Source organism: Anarhichas minor, unplaced genomic scaffold (genome assembly GCF_050575085.1).
Source record: "Anarhichas minor isolate MPS153535 unplaced genomic scaffold, ASM5057508v1 ptg000071l, whole genome shotgun sequence".
In the NCBI taxonomy this organism is placed as follows: Eukaryota; Metazoa; Chordata; class Actinopteri; order Perciformes; family Anarhichadidae; genus Anarhichas; species Anarhichas minor.
In genome coordinates, this window is record NW_027466517.1 from 1,881,563 (window position 1) to 1,903,460 (window position 21,898).

The following is a 21,898-nucleotide window of genomic DNA, read 5'->3' on the forward strand; positions in this document are numbered from 1 at the left end:
CTATTGTACACCAGACAGGTTTGGCTAGCAAGATGACTTCATGCTAATAACTTATTTAGCTTTTTAAAACAACGGGGACAGATCCAGCACGGACAGTTACGGGAGTGAGGGATGAGGAGGTGAGGAAACATGAGAACACCAGGACACACATGGAGAACTCTGTCAAGCCACATATTAGGCAAAGTGAACATCTTTTCTTCTACATAGTTGTCCTCAGTCTCGTCTGCTTAACTTGGTCATGGAGGCATCAACCATTAATTGAGATGGCAAATTAACAGTGAAAACTCATCATAGCTTAATTTAACATCAGTATTCATAATTACACTTCATGTTTACTTCTTCTGATCTTTACCTCCTATAACAAGGTCCATAGGGGCATCTCAATAAATAAACATGTTATATTATATTATATTAGTGTTATTTACTGCTTTTTTTCGTGTTGGAATAAATGTTAAATATTTAACTGCAAAGTAGTAATGCGTGTTTGATACTTTAATTTTTTTTGCATTAAATCATACTGGGATGTTTGCTGAAATTGATTGGATGGCCCTACCTAGAAAACTTTCCACCAGCCGCCACTGGTCTGGCCCCATGTTACAATGTTGAGTTTAAAGTTCCTGATTTACAAGCTGCAACAAGGAACCGCCTCTTTTATCTCATTAATGCTAAACTAGAGAATTTCAACTTATTTTAAAGTTAAAACAAAGTGACACAAGCTTTCCGTAAACATCCTTGAGGAGAGAAACTCCCAGCGTGCAAAACCAAGGGACCCCTCAGTAAACCCGATTAATCCCTGTTGTTCCTCCCTCACTGGTTGCGTCTTCATTGTGACTTTAATCTGTGGTGAAGGATTAGCCGCCGAAAAAACCTGTGGCTGCGTGATGTCGTGGGGATTCGGTCCCGTGCGCCCTCACGCTCGCTTTATTGGATTACAGCGCTCTGCGAGTGCGTTATAATTAGCAACGGCAGAGCAGCAGTGTAGTGAGGATATCCTTTTGTGCCCTCTGCACTTTTATAATGAGGTATTTGTGCTCAATGTGGGATAGATTAAAGGATATTCTGGTTTAGTACAATTTATTTTTGTTGCTTATTTCCATCAGCAATAATAACATTGCTCTACCTAAGTTAGCTACTAAAGTCTGGGAACACGATGAAACTGTTGGAAGGGTCAAGAAATGAGCAGTCAGAGTTCCAGCACATCAAGTAAATGAGCTACAAAGAGGCTTTAGTGTTGCGAGCATGGATTTATAAAAGAGAACTGGATACAGCATTGGAGGCGGGCTATGAGAGTGGCTGATTGGCGCATGAAGCCAAAAATGTCCAACTTCCTTGGTACAAAATTACACGCACCCATGAGCCCAAGCGCAAGGACAACAATTTAAATAAGGCACTGTTTCTCAAAACGTTTCAGACCAAGAACCATTTACACAGTGAATAAAAAAACAAACTAACAACTAACTCCACAAATATAGCCCAAAGCATTAGGCCTCCTCCTTCAACATGACATTACAAATTACAGCTAAATTGAACAGGGTGCAGCCTACCAAATAGTTCAACTAACTCTTTGGTTGACATTCAAATTATTATTATTAATTTAGGCGTAGTCTCCATATAGTGTTTTTTTATAGCGAGTTTCTCTCTGAAGGCCTATATAAAAAAAACAAGATTTAGTTTAATTATTAAGGTTTAGTTGAGTAGAGCTTTGCCAGAACTCAAAATTAGCAATCCCATAATGTGTTTAGGACTGGAGCTCCAACACAAACCGCTGATAAACACAATGACTCCTTTAACATTAATATTTCTGCACCAAGATACAACATGTAACTCAGACAGATTTGGAGTTGTTGGGAAGGTGGATTTTCTCTTTTGATGGAGGTATCGGTTAGCAGATACACCGTGACGTCACCCGTTGGTTTTTGGACCGCCTTTTTGAAGCCTCGAGTTCGGTGATTTCGCCGTCGGCATCTTGAATTACGGCCGTCGCCATGTTATCCTTTTTGCAACCAATGAATGGGGGTTACCGTATTTGGAATGCAGTGGAGTGACTTAGAGATGCCGTATACGGCTCTGGTAGCTGCAGCGACCTGTCAATCACAGTAAGCCCGCCCTACAGCATACTCTGTGTTATGGTCTATGTTTACTGAGGTAATAAATCAAGTGAGGAGTCATTTTCCCATAGATTTTCTATACAATCAGACTTCTTTTTGCAACCGAAGTAGTCGCCCCCTGCTGGTCAGTAGAGAAAACACAAGTCTTAAGACACTTCAGCATCGGCTTCACTCGGAAGATCCGGAGGTTGCCGCCTTGTTCAGCCCCTACAAGTCGCCTACAGTAACATGTCACTATCACTGTATGGAAGAGAGTATTAAGTATGTTAGTATTAGCATATTTATTTTTCAAATACAAATAAATTACACAAAGTCCAAAAACACTTGCATATTTCATATTAAAAAATACCAACAAATGAAGTATGTAGGCTACATGATGGTTTGATGAAAATAATGCTTTGGTAACAGTTGAAAATGCTGCAGTTTGTCGGTGTACGTTGGCAGATGAACATTGAGGTTTGTGGATTAAAACAACAGAGAGTCAATGGTCAAATTAAGGCAGTCTATGTTTTCACAAAAAAAATGGATAAGAATGTATCATAAGTGAGCTTAAAGGTCTGTGCCACTTAACTACAAATCATTTAAATAAATTTAATTTATGCTGACCATCTTCCGAACCATCACTTTTTAGAAACTTCTAGGGAACCCGCTGGTTTCAGTTTTTAAGTGCTAGTAAAAACAATTAAATAATCTGTGAACATTTAGTTACCTCCAAATTTTTGTCAAACTCACATTGTCAGTAATGACTCTGGATCTCAGATGTAGGTAAATCATTAGTAAACAACTCGAGGTAACACAATTAAGTGGTTGAGTAGTAACTAAACCCAAACTAGCATCTGTTCGCTGCAGCGGACTCCAGTCAAATTCCCATAATCCCTCCAGCACTTTGTTTACTTTGCAACATTGAAGTCAAGACAACAGGAGAAAATAATGCGGCTTCAAGTGAAGCCAGTTAGAACGCATGCCAGCATGCTGTCAAATACAAATGAGACAGAAGAAGAAGAAAGTTGAGTCTACAAGACGAAGGGCACTTGGATTGATTGAGCCGTCGGATTGTACAGATTACCCTTTAACCCTTCCACCAAGTCTGAGCGCAGGCAGCAGTGACCACCCGCCAATCAAATACACAGTTCAGCCAAAGGTTCTTTGAAATTCCCGAGACAGCAAAAAGTGTTGTGAACATAAGGAACAATTAGCAGCGCGAAGAAGTACGTCCCTTTGGAGGATCCCAGATAAAACGTGATCGAGGAGGGATCCAAGCCTATTGGCTTTGTTCTTAGGTCAATAGCAATGTGTTTTCAATTGCCGATCCAACATGGTTTCTTAAGATATGTTTATCTCAAACTAAAGGTGGATTTATTCTGGCTTCAAAGTCCAAGTAAAGATGACGAGCAGGTAAAAAGCTCTGACAAATAATCCTGGTATTGCTCCACCTAAAAGGATAAGGACTTTTTGTTCAGTGTACAGTCGAGCAAATAAACAGCCAACGAGGGTAGGCTCGCTTGTGAGCTTGTTGCTTACAGTTGTCTGGGTCATGGTAATCCGGATGTCTTACAGCCCCTGTTGGAGGATCCCAAGACATGCCCAGGTCTGATGAGATATACAATCCATCCAGTGTGTTCTGGGTCTCCCCGGAGCCTCCTCCCAGTTGGACGGCCTAGAAGTAATCTAAAAGGAGGGTCCCAGGAGGCATCCTGATCAGATACCCCAACCAGCTCAACTGGCTCCTCGGAGCTCTTCGTCTGGTTCCTAACAGGGATTTCATGCCGAGCTGAGTGACCCTGTGATGGAAACTCATTTTTGGCTGCTTGTATCTGCAATATCATTCTTTCGGTCACTACTCAAAGCTCATGACCAGAGGTGAAGCTAATGAAACGTACCGTTCCGTCTTCCATCCTCTATTTGTCCATTTCGGTCAGTATGCCAGAGGTATTAAGGTTTGATACCTAGCCCTAAAAAAAGGCCATGGTAGCCGCGATTTGTACAGCTTCTAGTTGCCGCTGTGAGACCAGATGATGAGCCTGCAGTTGCACCCAGGTGAGAGTCATGTACCCATAATCATCTGGTGCAGATTAGACTCCCGTACATCCCGTTCTTCAATGGTAACCAGAGATCCTGCTGGATTTCTCTGGTTGATATTAAGCAACCTTCCCACTTTTTAAATTCAGGCTAACTTGATGGCTAGTTTCCATTAAAATGGTGTCTTGGTCCTTTTGTCCTTGGAGCCATTGTTTTCTCTTTCATCAGTGAGAAGGAGAACAAAGCTCCAAATTAAGGTCCAATCCACTTTTGGCCAACTAAACCACAGTTCCTGTCACCTAAACTGAACTCAAAGCAGTTGCTGCTGCTCAGAAGAAGAAGAATCATGCTTTGTTACCACCGTCTCCTGTTCAGATGGCACAGTGAGATGTTCACAAGACTCTGTGGTGTTTTGAGGAGAGCTGCCCGGGTCAGGTCCGATCACACCTGACAGATGTTGTAGTAGACGGTGTGTGCATGACTCCCGTCCGCTGAGTCGCCCATCGTCTCGAACATACAGTCTTTGTGGAACTCCGTCATTGGCACGTTTACGCTGTGAGAGTTGTTGTGAGCGTGAGGAGTCTGTGTCCCGTACGACGGTACAGGCTGGAGAGGAATCACACAAAAACACACAATTAGATTCCCATATGGATATTTTTTAGTATCTAATATTTTCCTCTACGTTTTGGCCTCTCTGTTTAAGGTCATCAAACTGACATTTTTTGAAAAAGCCTTATAAAAAGTGCAGATTTTTCAAAACTTCAGTTTCTGTGCGTCCGTGTAGACATGTAAAACGGAGCGTTTGGGAATCCATCACCTCAAATGGACCATGCCCTTTGTTTCTTTGTATAATAAGCATGCGCCTGAAACAATAACGATTGACATTTTCAATTTCACCATAGCACCTTGGGCCGTGTGCCAGAAAAGTGTTGCATAAATATAAGTGTAGAAATGGGTGTCGAATATGAATAAAAAGATAAGCTACTATTGTTTGTGTTTTTAAGTTACTACAGCCAACGGTAAACAAGCTCACAATGCATGTTTTGAATGTTCTTCTCTGGTATTCAAAGTATCGTTGGCGTGGATTTCATTGCTACCTACTGGCCCGGCATGCTTGTTTGAGCATTTGGAATCATTTGTGAGTTCTTGAGTGGACGGATATATTTTGTAAAACGAAGGTCGTGTGGACAGATTTTTAATTTTTTTTTGTTAAACAAAGGAGGAAAATATCTGTTTTGAAAAAGTCTATTAAAAGCACTGGATTGCAAGCTAACACGATTTAGCTGATGTGACATCCTGAGTAATGGATAGAGATAATGATAGTGATCATTTTAAAAGTTGAAATGGATTTTCACACTTCTGTTCTTAGTTTTTGTCTTCTTCTAATCGATAATCATGCTCTAATTTCTGGAAGTCCCCATAATGCTTTGTGGAATGGATGTACAGACATCTATTACTGTGAGAACTACTTTGATACTCAAGAAAACTTAAAATCGTGATGATTTTCAAGTTAGTTTTGGAGTGATGAGGAGCAACTATTTTCCATAATTTCTAAGTGGATTTATGGATGTCATGATGGACATCACATTGAGTAATGACTGAGAAGGAGAGTAACCTTTGGCTCAAATTGCAGCAATCAGGTGCCAAGAATCCTCCTTTAGTATAGATTAGCTAGCCAACTTTGATAACATTAGACAAAGTACTTTAGCTACTGTTTTATAAGTGTATGCAGTAATATACAGTGGGCCTATAGTACACAGCAGTTCAGAGTATTACAGGTAATTTAGTTAATTGTCAGTTCTCAATTGGTTATTTATGGACTTTTCTGGCCAGCAACAGAGGGGGTGGGGCTTGACAAAGACTCAATAGGATTTAAAATGAGATTCGGAGGTCTAATCTGTTGAGGTTGTTGTCTAAATCTAAGTAAAATCTGCTGTAATGTAATTCAAACCAACAGGCATCAATAAGTGAATGAGTAACAGGTTGATGTTTGCAATCAGAAGTTATATAGAGATATTTAGTTTGGGGTATGATTTTTTTCTCAAAAATAGGAAGCAAGGACTAAAACATTTTCTTGTTTAAATTCATTTCCTTATAATTTTTTTTATTGTGTTGCGTTTGTCCATGGGAGCCAAGCCAGGGAAATACACAAAAAGTTAGCAATAGCAAAAATATTAATGGGAAGTCGAAATTATGAGAAATTTCATGTAAAAATTTGACAAAGTAAGGCAAAAATATCTTCTATAAATTTTAACCTGAGATATTCTCAGGTTAAAACTTTTTCTCAAAGTTGAAAGTGCAGATGATGAATTTTGATATTGTTTTTTTGTACCTTTCCTGCTCCACTGAGGGGGAAATCTTTCTGACAGAGGTGGGCGATGATTCCCGCCGCCAGAGCGTCACCCAGAACGTTGATCATGGTCCGAAACCTGTCGCTGCAGAAACAGAATGAGGAGACACCGTGAAACCCAAACTACGCTGGACAAGAGTCTCTGAGCAGTACTGGAAGTATTTTAGTACTTTATTCACATCCTTTGTTTTTTTGACTGGGATGATTGGCACTTGGCAGCAGTGGAAAGCAATGAAATGAAATCATACCATGAAAGAATCCCACTTTTTTTAGATTATTAGTTTTGATTCCACCACTGTTACCATGTATTTACCATGTCGAAAATCTATGCATTGGTCTATCCACTAATTTCATGGCCGACTTCAGTTGGGCCTTGTGACCCCCGCACTGCCCCAGCTGATTTCGGGCAGGCAAAAAACTGCACCTCTCAGATGTAAATACCAATACATTATTTTTTGAAAATAAACATCTTATATTTATTTCACTGATAGTTGTTAAAAATGAGATCATCCTTAAACTAACTATTTCATACAGTGGACTGACAATCATTGTTTTATGTGATGTCCTTGCTGCCCTGACTCAAAAAATTGAAAAATGCAAAGGGGAACTTTGAAAACAGTTTTCGTTTCCAATTTAGTCATTGATTTGATAACATTAATAGATCTTCACTAAATGTGAATAAATACTAAACTGCACAGAAAGAGACATTTCTACAAAATGAGTACTGTAAACTTACAGGATCCAGTCGATGGCCACGATAAGTGTGATGTCATCTGGCGGCAGGCCCACTGATGTCAGCACGATCACCATGGTAACCAGACCGGCCTGAGGGATACCCGCCGCACCGATGCTGGCAGCTGTAGCCGTGATGCTGCATGAGGAAAACAGAAGGAAGAGTAGAATTTACCGTCAACGATTAATTCAACCAAAACGTAAAGGCCTCGTCAGTTAAACATTTGGTCTCCTCCTGTCCCCGTGGGCCACGCAGCTCATTTCGTTTAGCTGCTCTTCCTTTTTCCGGTTCTGACGATAGCCTGCAAACACTTCTTGTAGTTGGTCCAAAACCTGTTTTTTTGGCATAATAAATATTTGAAGTGGAGGGGGAGACATTTTATCAAATGTTACCAGCTCAGGAATAAATTTAAAGGGGTTTCAATGTGGATATGCGTTGTTTTGCACAGTTTGACAGACATTCATAGAAAACAAAGTTGTTTCGTCGGTCATTGAGTTTCGTACAAAACTAAAATATGTCAAAATAAACATACTTTTTGTTGGCACATTCTTTTCAAACAAGGTCTAAAGGATATATTAGAGCCTATCCAGACACTTGAACTTTTACACAGTTGAATTTGGCTTTTACCTTGATATCATTATATCCACTTCAGGTGTATTAAGTGGCCTTTTTGAGATGAATGTGTGAGGTGGAAAACATTTCTTTCAGGTATAAAATGTTTCTGCATTCTCACGGTTAAGTGACCCAGGCCTTTTACCTACTCTCCCAAGCTTGTGAGAGTGGTTCCAGACTGTCTAGTCAGAAAGATTATGAGACTTAGTCTACATTTACTGATATGCTGGATGGAGACCAGATTCGGTTGTTTGTGTTGGTTTACCTGATGGTGACCAACTGGCCGAAGTCCAGCTCATAGTCATTAACCTGAGCAATGAAAATGGCCGCCACAGCCTCGTACAGCGCTGTGCCGTCCATGTTGATGGTGGCACCCACGGGGAGGACGAAGCGGGCGATCTGCCGGTCAACATTGCAGTTTTCCAACAAACACTTCATGGTGATGGGCAGCGTGGCAGAGCTAAGAAAAGACAGCATTCAAATAAAACATTAATAGAAACCTTGAAAGCATCCAGAGACCGGCAGGTTGAAAACAGGACTGCCCTGGACTCTGACCTGGAAGAGGTAGCCAGGGCGATCACCATGGCCTGCAGCAGCCCACGGATGTAGGTGAAGGGATTCTTCTTGGTGAGGACAAAGTAGAAGAAAGGGAGGAGGATGAGTCCGTGGACAAAGAGGCCAGCGAGCACGGTGATGCCGTACCAGCCCAGCTTCTTTCCCAGCGTGCTCGGGTCCTGCATGTCCAGGATCTTCCCCGCTACCAGGAAGATGATCCCAAACGGAAAGTACCTGAGAGGACAACATCGTGATGATTTATCTGTTCTTAGAGTCTAAGCAGTAGTGGAGCTAAACATGAAATGTTTTTCCTTAGGGTAACACCAGAGGAAAGGTCATGGAGTCATTCAAATCAAAAAAGGTCATCCTCTGGGAATCAGTCATTAAGTCATCAGCCTCTGGGGATCATGAATATACACCTCAGATTTCTAAGTAATCCAGTCCCTAGTTTTCCAGATAATTTGTCATGGACCATAACGTTGGTCACAGGGATTATTTTAGTATTTTATCCTAATGGACATTCCCTTGGTACCACGGATATCAAAAACAACAGAGTCTAAGTAAATAAATAAACCACTATGAATAAATGGTGTGGAAGGGTTGGGTGATATGACAGCATATACAAAGGTAGAACTATGTCCACCGGTAGAGATACAGCAAGACCGTTTCCACCGCAGTAGATATTCTCTAATGGGTAACGGGATTTCAGCAGACAGGGAGGAGGAGAGTAAAGTTGTAAATACAGAGCTGGAGGAAGCATACCAACCAACCCAAGATAAGGAAGACCTCTGGTTACATGATTAGCTTTGTGAAATAAATCCTGTGCAGGAAGTCTTTTTGCTTTTGGATTTTCCCATTGCACTGACTGAGGTCAGGTTGGTATTTATTTGCACCTGTTATCATTCAAACCAGTAATACTTGAAATGATTGTTCTCAGGAAGCTTAAAGAATTTTAGTTTTACTGTTTTCAGTCTGTTGTTTTAAACTCATGTGTTGTCTCGTTTGAGGCAATTGTTTTTGTTTGTTTAAGCAAGTTCCAAATAAAATAAAAAAATATTCAAATGTGATAAAGTACAGTTTATATTTTAAAACCATTTTTAACATAAATTTACAGAACAATCACTGTGTTGTTATATATTCCATTACCATGATCCCCTAACTTGCTGTTATGCCGGTTTTGCACATTACCATACTATTACCTTTCACACTGGCCTCATCCCCACTAAACAACAGTCTCTCTTGGTATATATGTATTAAAGGATTTGCATACTGGATATATGTTTTTATTCTATTCAAATTTAAATTGTTAAATATATGTTTTGTGTGTGTTTCATTGTGCAACCGTGTTAAAATGACTAATACATTGAAAAGCATCACTTTTCCCCATTTACATGAAAGTAAAAAGAAAACATCTATTAGACTAAACTGGTGAGAGAGTTGAATACCAGGGTGTGAGAACGAGATACTTCTCAGAAATCTCCACCACTGTCGCTAAATCTGGGATTTCTAGCATGTGTATGCTAGTCTCATTAAAGCTTCTCTAAGCTGCCGTTATTACAATAATGTGTTTTAGCGACTTAAGAGCTGAAGTAGTTTCTCCGAATCTGCTCATGAATGACAACATTTAACAAGTGGCCTAATCAGTCCTGATCATTTAAATCAGCATCCCCAAAGCAGAGCGGTGTTCAACAGGCTGTGCTTCAAGTGCAAATGATTGCCATAACTAAGCGTCCATGAACAATGCTCGTGAAATATTTTACAACGTGAATATTGGTATGTATTAAGAGTCTGATGGTCTAAACCCTGAAGGACACACATGTAAGAACTGTATCCGTTCACTGCTCAGGTCAATAAGCCTCGCGTGGGCTCTGCTGCCGTTTTTAATCTGGTCATGTGCTGCAGCAGGATGACATTACAGCCATGTTCTCCCCACCTGACAGGTCATCAGGTCAGATCCAACTCATCGTTATCGGTGTCAGAGGAGGGGTCACTCAGAGGTGAGACCTTTATTACACAAATATTAACTACAAAATACTAGGGGTGGGGGGGAAAAACCGATACAGCATAGAATCGCGATATCTTGCGCGGCGATATTGTATCGATACACGGAAGCCAAGTATCGATCTTTAATTATATAAACTATAAACTTTTTGGTATTAGAAAAATAAAATCAATTGCTTTTTCATTCCACTAGATGGTGCTGAGTTGTTTTCTGGTGAGGTCAGCGTGATTGGTAGGAAGTTGGTCAAAACAAAGATGGAGACGTCAGAGAACGAAATCAGAAATGCGCCGTCCGCGTTTAAATCAGACGTCTGGACTTATTTTGGATTTTTTACAAGGAAGGGAAGAAGGACATGAATACGTCACATGGATATGACTCATGGATATGACACCGTCGCGGCGTTTTTTCACCGACACAGCTGTTCCCAAGCTCTACAAAGAAGTGAATCTTTGAGTACAGCAGAAAGAGTTGCATTAACTTGCATGCGTTGACGTCAAGCGCAGTGGATTCCTATGTGACTATAACAGCACAATATCTCACAGAGGACTGGCGACTGCTGTCTCACGTTCTCCAAACTACACGTAAGTCACACCGGGGCAAAATGCAGCACAAGAATGTGCGATTGCCGACAAAAACCTGGTGGTTGTAACCGACAACGCTTCTAACGTGGGCGTTGCCGTTCAGTTAGCGGGATACCTGCATGTGAAGTGTTTCGCTCACACGCTCAATCTGGCCTTACAACGTGGTTAAATCTGCCAACAGTAGCCAGGCTCATGGGGAGAGTGCGGCGCATAACTGGCTCTCTGCCCTTAACTAACATCCATGCATAGCAAGTTATACTGAGTTATCACACTTATAGAAGTTATAGTTCATATACTGAGTCCACACACGTTTGCATTCAGTTAGGTTGGACTATGTCGAATGTAATACAAACAGTTCAGTTTGTCAGGTGCATGCAACATTTAAGACAGGTTTTTATGACATTGTTGGTCAGTCTGTCTGCTTGACAATCTTATTTTGCTGCAATAAAAATGATTGAAGTGAGATGAACAGACTGAAAACTATCTTATTAGATAAAACATGTTGACACAGTTTTCCTTTGGGGACATAATTTGAAGTTGAAAAAAGTAATAAATCGCAATATATGTTATCGCAATACTCAGCATATCGCCGTATCGTGACCCAAGTATCGTGATAATATCGTATCGCGGGACCTGTGGTGATTCCCACCCCTACAAAATACCACGTTGTAGTTTAATATTACCGAAACAAACAGGCAGAAACATGCCAGAGAATTCTGGATTTTATGAAGGTCAAAGTCAAACCCTCTGCTGCTTCAAAGGGAAGTCATGAACACACACAAAAATAAATAATCCTGTGGAATCAGGATGTGCTTAAAATAAAGTTGTATGCTTTATGTTTAGTTTGAATGTTTCTTATTTATAGGGCGCTTTCACGTCTGTATATTGGTTCATGTGGTATCTTCTCTGATGAGCTCACAAAGAAATGATTTATTATGGGCATTGATAGTATAAACTGCCTCTGCACTTCGTATATCATCAATGGCATCGAGCAAGTGGAAACTGGAGAGGCAACTTGCACTTGTAGCAGGGCTGGGAAATATGGAAAAAAATCAGATATCACGATATCTGATTCTTTGATATTGTGACGACAATGTAGGTTTGACTACTGATGCCATCACAAAATATTTATACTTAAAAGATATTGTTGCTAAATAATCATCAGTAATGTGGATATAATGACTAAATGGGTAAAGGCAAATAATATAAAAGAAAATGCCATCCCTTTACTGTAAAGCAGACTTTAAAACCCGGAAAATACAAAACGTATGTCATATTACAATATACAAACTCGAAGACGATATCTAGTCTCATATCACAGCTAGTCAGACCTCCATTTATCCTATTTATTCTGTTCTTAGCTAGCTGCTAAGAACTGTTTGAGTTCACTCCACGTCCCAGCATGCAACCTGGTTACGGGAGCCTGTAAGCTCAAATCAGATCAGGTTCCCACCACAAACGAACCGAAACCCACTTCCTCTTCAGGGTCTCTGAGAGGTGGCTTTGCACCCACGAATAACTGTTGTGTTCAAATCTGCCCATAATAATCTTTTAAAGAAGGAAAACCAATCAGAACGATTCAACGGGAATTTACAACGCAGCTTTGAAAACACCTTTAGCGACTGACTGACTTCTGACAATGAAGCCAGGACCCTGAAACTGAATCCAGACTTTAGGTTTTTCTGCTGTCCCATATTAAAATGTCTGCTGTAAAATGGACCAGCGTTTTCTCAATAGTATGTACTGTACATTCAGAGTATTCTTCTCACCAGACAGCAGCGTTGATGATCTTCATGACGCACTCGTTGATACACTGGCACACACTGATCAGGGGAGCTCCTCGCTCTCCCATCCTGCCCAGCAACAGGCCTGCAACAAAACAGTTAGTACATTATTATAAGCAGCAACAGAAACCATCTGGACTCATGTCAATACACCACTGTTGACAAGTTTGTAATCTCCTGCCACTGAAGCTCCATTGTGTCCAGTAACTCTGTATGTCTGAATAGTTTTTTAAGCTTTTACTTTGTAGAAAGTCCTCTTTTCTAATTGACGTCATTTAGTTTAGTACATGGAGAAAAAAAAAACACTGTACAATGGTTCAACCAGACTGACAACTGAAAGAGACAACAATCCCTCTGAGCAGCCATTGGTCAAAGAAGCTGGAACTTAGCATCAAAATGTGTTCAGATTTAACAGCTTCCTGTTTCAGTATTTCACAATAATGCACCCTGAAACAAGCTGGAATTAAGAGGCAAAGTGTTGCTTTAGCAATGCTCTTCTTCAAACTTCCCAATAGAAACAGAAGGTTAGCACCAGTGGAATGTCGGCTGAACAAGTCAGTTTAAAGCTCTTCAAACTAAACATCGAGTAGACTGCAGAGAGACCGACTCATTGTTTAGATGCCAAACTGCACCGTCGTAGTTCAATAATGATCGAGGGTCACTGACGCTTTTCTGTCCGGGAAAACCAAATCAAAAACCAAGTGGTGCCCTCGACTAAATGGAAGTTTGAATTATTTCATTCTTATGTAAATGGTGTCTGAAGTACACCGTTTTCTTCATCTCTGTTAAAACAGCCACTATTGAAAAGAAGAAGAAGACCTACTTAACAGCCGATTCGAGGAAACTACAGAAATTCCAACATCTGATCTGTTTAACAACTAACAGAAAACAGAATATAGAAGAAGGAATTGGATAATAAAAACTTCAGCGCAGTAAACATCCAGACTTGATAACAGCTGACTGTGTCAGTCAGCCAGCCGTGGACTCCGTCCTGCTCACCCATGGTGGCGGAGAAGATGACGATGCCCAGGACGTTCATCTGTTGGCTGCTGCCGGGACTCGTCTTGTACGTGACATCCGGAGGCGGAGTCAGCTCCAGGTACACCGTCCGACCTTTCGGGTCGCTCTCGTCGGGGAAGACGTAGACAAAGTTGGGCTGGACGGTTCTGGCCTGGACTTTGAGGATGGGAATCAGATCCGTTTTGTACTGGGGGAACACAGACGGGTTTGTTACAGGAAGTGTTTAAAAGTTCTTTGTCATCTGAATGGCTGTCTCGTTACCTGCTGAAACGTGGCCTCGATCAGATTAGAGGGAACCATGTTTCTGCAGAGGAACAAAGAGACACAGCGTTGTTATTTAACGGTGACAGAGGATCAAATATCAAACACAGATGAGTCGAGAGGGAAACGGCTGCGTAGATCACCTGACCTTCAACGGGTGGTGAGAGATAGGTCAACGCGATGGTAAGGAGTCTGCCAACTAGGGGTGGGGGAAAAAATCGATACAGCATAGTATCGCGATATTTTGCGTGGCGATATTGTATCGATACACGGACGCCAAGTATCGATCTTTTATTATATAAACTATTAAAAAATTTTAAAATTACTAGAAAAATCAAATCAATTGCTTTTTCAGTCCACTAGATGGTGCTGAGTTGTTTTCTGGTGAGGTCAGCAAAGGTCCCGGGTCAGCGTGATTGGTAGGAAGTTGGTCAAAACAAAGATAGACATCGGAGAAAGAAATCAGAAATGCACTGTCCGCGTTTAAATCAGACGTCTGGACTTATTTTGGATTTTTTAACAAGAAAGGGAAGAAGGACATGGATATGACACATTGATATGACACATGGATACGACACCGTCGCGGCATTTTTTCACCGACACATCCGTGCCCAAGCCCTACAGAGAAGTGAAGCTTAAAGTTGAGGAGTCTTTGAGTACAGCAGAAAGAGTTGCATTAACTTGCGATGCGTGGATTCCTATGTGACTATAACGGCACAATATCTCAGAGGACAGGCGACTGCTGTCTCTCGTTCTCCAAACTAGAGCAGTACACGTAAGTCACACCGGGGCAAGCATTACAGACCTCCTGCAAAATGCAGCACAAGAATGGGGGATTGCCGACAAAAACCTGGTGGTTGTAACCGACAACGCTTCTAACGTGGGCGTTGCCGTTCAGTTAGCGGGATTCCTGCATGTGAAGTGTTTCGCTCACACGCTCAATCTGGCCTTACAACGTGGTTAAATCTGCCAACAGTAGCCAGGCTCATGGGGAGAGTGCGGCGCATAACTGGCTCTCTGCCCTTGACGTCCACGCATCGCAAGTTATACTGAGTTATATAACTCTTATATCCTACTTATATAAGTTATAGTTCATATACTGAGTCCACACGTTTGCATTCAGTTCAGTTGGACTATGTAGTAATACAAACGGTTCAGTTTGTCAGGTTCATGCAACATTTATGACATTGTTGGTCAGTCTGTCTGCTTCACAATCCTATTTTGCAATAAAAATGATTGAAGTGAGATGAACAGACTGAAAACTTTATCTTATTAGATAAAACATGTTGACACAGTTTTCCTTTGGGGACATAATTTGAAGTTGAAAAAAGTAATAAATCGCAATATAGGCCTATGTTATCGCAATACTCAGAATATCGCAGTATCGTGATAATATCGTATCGTGACCTAAGTATTGTGATAACATCATATCGCGGGACCTCTGGTGATTCCCACCCCTACTGCCAACGTGCCGCAGCAGAGATCATTGCTTTGCACCGCCGCTGACTCGGCTAATCTGTCACTCATCCCTGCAGGATTACTAAAAATATACTAATCAGCCCCGTCTGTAATCGGATTGATGTGTGTGTGTGTTTGCTGTGTTTTGTACGATTTGTTGATCGATGTGTTGTGCAGCTGACTGGCAGCGGTCTGTTGGACCCTGTGATTCTATCAACTGATTGATTATTTTCACGAATGTGAAATCTCTCAAGAGTCCAAAGTGAAGTCTTTAAATGTCTTGTTTGTTTGATCAACTGTCAAAAACACAAAGAGATTCAGTTTACTGAGGTATAAACCCCAAAATCTGATGCACTGGAGGATGACTGGCAGCTTGTTGTAATAGACTTAAATAATCAACAGCTAATTGACGAAGTGAACTGCACTTCCTCTCCTGCCTTGCAGTGAAAAGCAGCAGACACACAATCAAAGATTGACGTCAGGTCGAACCCACTAGATTATTATTCATTATCACCCATATAATCCACGGTCGGCCATATTTTCTCAAACATTTTCTGTGTTCATGTTAACGTCCAAGTGCTAATTACAATTTATTACTAAACTCTGATTTATCTGAAAGCTCTGATATATCTGACTTGACACTTAGTAAAATGGAAGTGCCTGAAAGTCACACGACCAAACTCTGGAGTCACATGACTGTCTTCCATGTTCTCCGATGAACATGAAAGCTTGACTTATAACGGGAAACGCAGCGTCGTGCTGCTTAGAAACCAAAACCAACAAACTCACCACAAACTTTTTAACAATCCCACGTGTCTGCTTCTGCGGTCACACAGAATGTTGCACCCCATCCATACCAGTGAAAAACGGCAAGAGGCTAATTAGCTTCCTGAACTTTGGCCTGCGGATGCTAAAAGGCCACTCCACAATGAAAACCTTGCTGTACATTTCTGAAATAACTGAATTTGTTGTCCAGCACTGTTTTCACAGATGCTTCCAGTAGAAACTTGTGCTCGCTGCAGAGCTGTGCAGCAGAGGACTCATCAATATCCAGACAGGTGTGGGGGGGGGGGGGGGGGGGGTATTCGCAGTCCTTCTTTATAAATCTGAAATGTGTGCTTTCACCGGTTTCTACAAATGATGAAAGAGTAAAAGAGTTTACAGTGGCGGGGTCTGATGGTTTCCTCAGAATACGCTAGCATATCTTATCAGCTGCAAAAAGCTAAATTCATTTGTTTGCATGAAAGCAGCATATCATCAAAATGACAGGAGAATAAATGAAAACAACAAACTGTCCCACATTTAGAGAGTCCCGGGTCTGACCCTTCATGGCCTCTAAACATCCTTTACCTGATGAGGTCAAGCAGGGCGTCGGCCGAGGTCATGACGGGCCCCCCTCCCAGCCGGTTGCTCTCCATCTCCGTCCCCACGCCGGGTTTGATGATGAGGACGAGCACGATGCCGACCACCACGGCGATGAAGGTGGTCCACAGGTAGTAGGTGACGGTCAGGACGCCAATCCGACAGCACGCCTTCGACTCCATCGACGACAGACCCGACATCAAACTGCACGAACAGACAGAGGTAGGGAGGGAGGGGCACATGTTGGTTTAAAAGGGACATTTTGTTCATGTCAGTTTCAGTTTCATCTGTGTGTGTTCAGGACAGACAGAGGTCCAGGACATGTTTAGCCTAGTTTAGCATAACGAGTGGAAGAAGGGGGGGAAACAAAAAAGAAATCCACCTTCCGAGTGTATTGGATGCGCACGTTGTATCTTGTTGGATAACAAGAGTTCAAAAAACTTGCTGCAGAAAGATAATGCGTTACTTTCTGACTTCATGAGACTGAAACATCTCAACAACCATTGGATGAATTGTGTGGTTCAGGGGATGTCCTGATCCGATCCGTTTTTACTCGCCAAGCTTTTCATGCACAGCAACGCAACGATTGCAGCCGCCGTGAACTTTTCCAACCAGTCTCTCCCTCTCCTCTCCACTGAGCACACCATCAACGACAGCAAAATTCAGAACGAGTTGTTTTTTCCCCCTAATCGGTGTGTGTCAATGCGTTTCATTACAGCTCAGTGTGAGAGTGTCTTGCGTTTTGCTGTCATCTGTTTCACCGCCTGCAGCATGGACAGACAGCGGTGGAGAACAGAGGACAACCACGCTGACCACAACACTGTGCAACAAAAGCACCGAGTGCAAAAAGCCATTAAGTAATTTAGACACTCTTCAACTAAAAAAAATTAAATGAACATCTAATGTGTTTAAAGCGTGTAAATCAGTCTGCATTGATCTTTATATTGTGAGAAAAGAAAAGTTTCTCCTTTTGTTCATTAAATATCTGCAGACATTTGAAGGCAGCAGCTTGAAAACACCACCAAGCTTCTACAGAATAAAACACACACACACACACAGGAAAGTAAACTTGACCACTGAAAAAACTAAAGGGACAACATTGACGATTCCAGGATTATGTCCTCATGAATCACCATGTTTTCTCTGAGGTTGAATATTATCCATCCCATCTGATTAAGGGGAACTTGAGCACAGAGAAGGCTGGGAACCTCACCAGTAGTGGAACCTTAAATGTCAGAAACTTTTGACATTTCCTTTTTTTTTTTTTTTCTCTCTCCATGTTTCATTGCTATTTAAATGTTTTCAATACATCTGCTGGTGTGTGACAAGCACAAAACCGTCGACCTACCTGGATGTGATGAGAGGAAGGATGAGCATCTTCAGCATCCTCATCAGCAGCTCTCCGGGAAAGGAGAAGTAGATCTTTGCCTGCGATAATGAAATACATCTCACGTCAACATTTGAAAATTAAAAAAAAGCGGGTCTTTTGTCATTGTTTAATTACTAAAATGCTCTGTGGAGTTAGATTCTCTTTGACCTGTATAGCAGCATCAAACAAAAAGATGCTTCAGATTCGGTTCTGTGCAGCAAACAATGGGTGAAGTCACACTTTGATCTTTGTAGACCGAATCATGTTTTCTACAGAAACAAACTTTAAGAAGAAGGTAATGAAGTGTAAGGTTGTTGTTACAGGTCGGGCCTATTATAAAAGGAGCTTTAAAAACTGAAATCTATTTAATGTCATTTACGAGGTCTATACGATGACCCAGTGTTTGTCTTCTAGTATTTTCTTTATTCATTTTAGGGCCTCAACTAACTATTATCTCAATAATCAATTCATCTACAGATTATTTTCTCAATAAATGAATTGTTTGGTATATTAACTATCAGCATACTATTTATGTATTTTGACAAAAATGTCCATAGTAATTTCCCAAAGTCACCTTGGACAAGACTTTGGACAAATGTCTTATTTTGTCCAACAGTCTAATAAAATATTCAGTTTACTGTGAAATATAAGTTTATTTACCTAAGTACAATTTTGAGATACTCCTGTAGTATATTAAAATAAATCGTTATATATTATATTATATAATTCAATCTAAACCTGATTCCTTCTTTGGTTTGTTGTTTGTTGGCCTACAGGTCACATTTAACTATGTTAAATCCCTACCAAGTGTACGTTTATTGTGCCTCAAAGTTCCCACAATAAATACAGAGGACATGAGCTCAGTGTTTCTATTTGATGTGTTTTATCGTTTACCTCGTTCAGTTTCAGCTCCTCAAGGTCAGCACACTCATTTGGCTCTAACTGACGAGAAGAAACTACCTGAGCGGCTGACGGCCACTTTAATTGAAAGGAGGGATTAATGTGTGTGGATTTGGACGGGCTGTCCTCTCCCTCTGTGGCTGTTAATGCTCCCTAACTGTTTCTACCAGAACATGTACCTGCAGAGAATCAATATAAAAGGAAAGCATTATATCTTTAAATTAAATGATCAGTATTTAAAGCTGCCTGTGGAGTTTTCTTGTAAACAAACTTTAAGTTTAAAATGAATATTTCTAACAAACATGTTGAGACACATTTCCTTCCTTAGAAAAGATTTGCAAAGCTGATTGTGTTTAGTTTTTTTTTTCCAATATTTAAATCCTGCATTGTTTATATCCATGTTTGGGACCCTCTAGTAAAAAACTCCTGACCAACTGGAAGTTTGAAGAAAGATATCGACATGGTAGCGCGACGAGAAAGTCAAACCTGGAATGACTTCGTTTTTTGTCCACTTGGGGGCAGAACAAGCTGTTAACACATCTTATACAGTTAGCATGTTAGCAAACAGCTGCCTTCTTCCACATGCACAACGTGGTCATCCCAGCTAAAACAACTAAAATATTTTAAGCTATCAAACTGAATGGTTGGCTTTCCTAAATCAACAATAACAAGGACTAACTAATAACTGCTAAAACTTAAACTCAACTGCTGGCCTCAACCACACTGGACATTTAGTCAATAAATTGTCAGAAAGAGTGGCAGAAAGCCGACATTGAAGCATCAGCTTTACGTAGTTGTAGCTAACATGTTAGCAAACAGTTGCCACATCCAGCAGAAACAGGACGACATTAGCATCCGTTAGCCCAACGTTAAGCTAGTAACCTTAAACTGAACTGTTAACCTGAATTTAGCTGCTTATCTGACTTGTTAGCTAACCCGAACTACACAGTTTGAGCTCATAAACAAACTGCAAGCAAACCTAAACTATTTTAGCTGCTAAAGTCAGCAGTTAGCTAATTTGCGCGGCACTATTTTAGCTGCTAACCTCAACCAAGCTGTTTCATTAGCTCTGAATTTGGGAGCTGAAATATGAGAATATCAGTCCTGATGAAAAGTTGAATGGACAGCATTAAAAGGTTAACAGAATAATTAAATGAGGTCTTGTGGGAACTGGAATTTCAAGGCCTAGCAGCAGAGTCCTTAATTTTATACTTAAGTGTTGATGAGAAATTGAAAAGGACATATCACAAGGAAGTTAAGTAAAGTAAGTCAGTAAAATGTATTTATAAAGCGCTTTTCACAGACAAAAGTCACAAAGTGCTTAACAGTTAAATGACAAGTATCCACACGGGAGACATTTTCGACATTTTAAGTCACAGCAGGTGAGTCCTGCTGGGAAGTTTGAAGGAAAGATTCTAATGGACACTAAAATAATGTATCAACATGGGAGAAAATAATTTTGTGTACCAGCAAGTGAGTCTGGACGTAAATTAAAAGCACAGGATCTCTCTGGTGGTTCAAACTTTCTGTCCCGACATGTGAGTGGTAACTTTACCTGTGTGGACAGATGAGTTCCCCTCAGCGTGAAGCCCAGCGTGCAGCCGGTGATCACGGAGATGATGGACAGCGTCAGCAGCCCGTTCCTCTTCAAGAAACCCTTCAAGTTACTCCTCAGGTTCCACGTCCCCTGGAAGAGAGTCTTCACCCGGTCCCACATCGTCCTCTTTGCTTCTCCCGGAGCATACGAACTGTGTTCGGAGCGCTCCTCCTCCTCGCCGCTTGGTAAAAGAAGCTTGTCCATGCCTTCCAAATTTTGTATTGGTCTTTGTTACTGTTTAACTGGCAGGGTGACAATCCTGTAAAATCCAAAGACGACCTAACCTTTTCCACTGAGGGATTAAATCATCATGATCAGAGCCAACGGCAGCGCTGCAGACCGAATTACAGCCACTGTAAGAGGCTTAAAGAGGTTGAACAACCTCACACGCCTTTGTTTTGGATCATCCTGGACCCGGTCCGGTTGTTGTTTCTTGTTTTTTGGCTGAACTGATGGGGTGAAAATGTCTTCTGAGAAGTCAGAGGATCCTGCAAGTTTAGACGGAGTTGCTGGACTCGACGAAGGTTTTTGAGCTCAAATTAGGGCCGGTAAGATTTCTTTTGCGAAACTAAAAGATATTTAGAATTTTCATGAGAAATAATGAAGAATGCAGCTTAGCTTCCTCCATTCATGACTCCCAGAACTAATTTCAAGAGGTTTGGGCAGTATGTAAAGAGTTATTCATGTAAATAAATGTAAGGTTTGTGTATTTTGGGGAAAATGTGTCTGGTAAACAATTGAAAAAGGTTAGTGACTTGTGTCACTAACACACTGGTCTGACACACTCGGGCCGTCGGTGAGCATCTGTGGCCCTCATTCTTACGCTGTGACTCGGACCGTCGGCACTATTCTGGCTTTGTCTGATTGCCGGCGGAGCGCTGAGAGAAATCACATCACTCTGATTGGCTTTTCAGCTTAGACGAATCCATGCACGAGATGAAAAACGGTTGGAAGGAAAGCAAGCAAACGAGTAGATCTGAGCATTCCAATATTAATAATATATGTACATACATATATATATATATATATATATATATAAATAGATTATGACTATTGATGCATTCATGTGTTCATCAGTCTAATGTTGCAGCTGGTAAAGTTGGAGCTCATTTTAATCATTTATATACCGCTGGGTAGTTTAATAAAATATATAATCAACTAATAAATTGTAATATATTATTATAGAC

At 41.0% G+C, this 21,898-nt stretch overlaps 1 protein-coding gene across 1 annotated transcript; it reads right to left on the reverse strand.

The window, feature by feature from the left end:
- Positions 1-4,568: 4,568 nt before the first annotated feature.
- LOC142935109 (excitatory amino acid transporter 5-like) lies at positions 4,569-20,924 on the reverse strand. The gene is made up of 11 exons (XM_076079245.1): positions 20,670-20,924; positions 18,194-18,273; positions 16,834-17,049; positions 14,026-14,068; positions 13,744-13,951; positions 12,730-12,829; positions 8,378-8,611; positions 8,088-8,282; positions 7,214-7,348; positions 6,460-6,562; positions 4,569-4,733 (listed from the first exon to the last, which is right to left on the reverse strand). Exons 1-11 carry the CDS (start codon positions 20,913-20,915, stop codon positions 4,569-4,571), a joined length of 1,725 nt encoding a protein of 574 aa, XP_075935360.1. The 5' UTR covers positions 20,916-20,924.
- Positions 20,925-21,898: the final 974 nt, after the last annotated feature.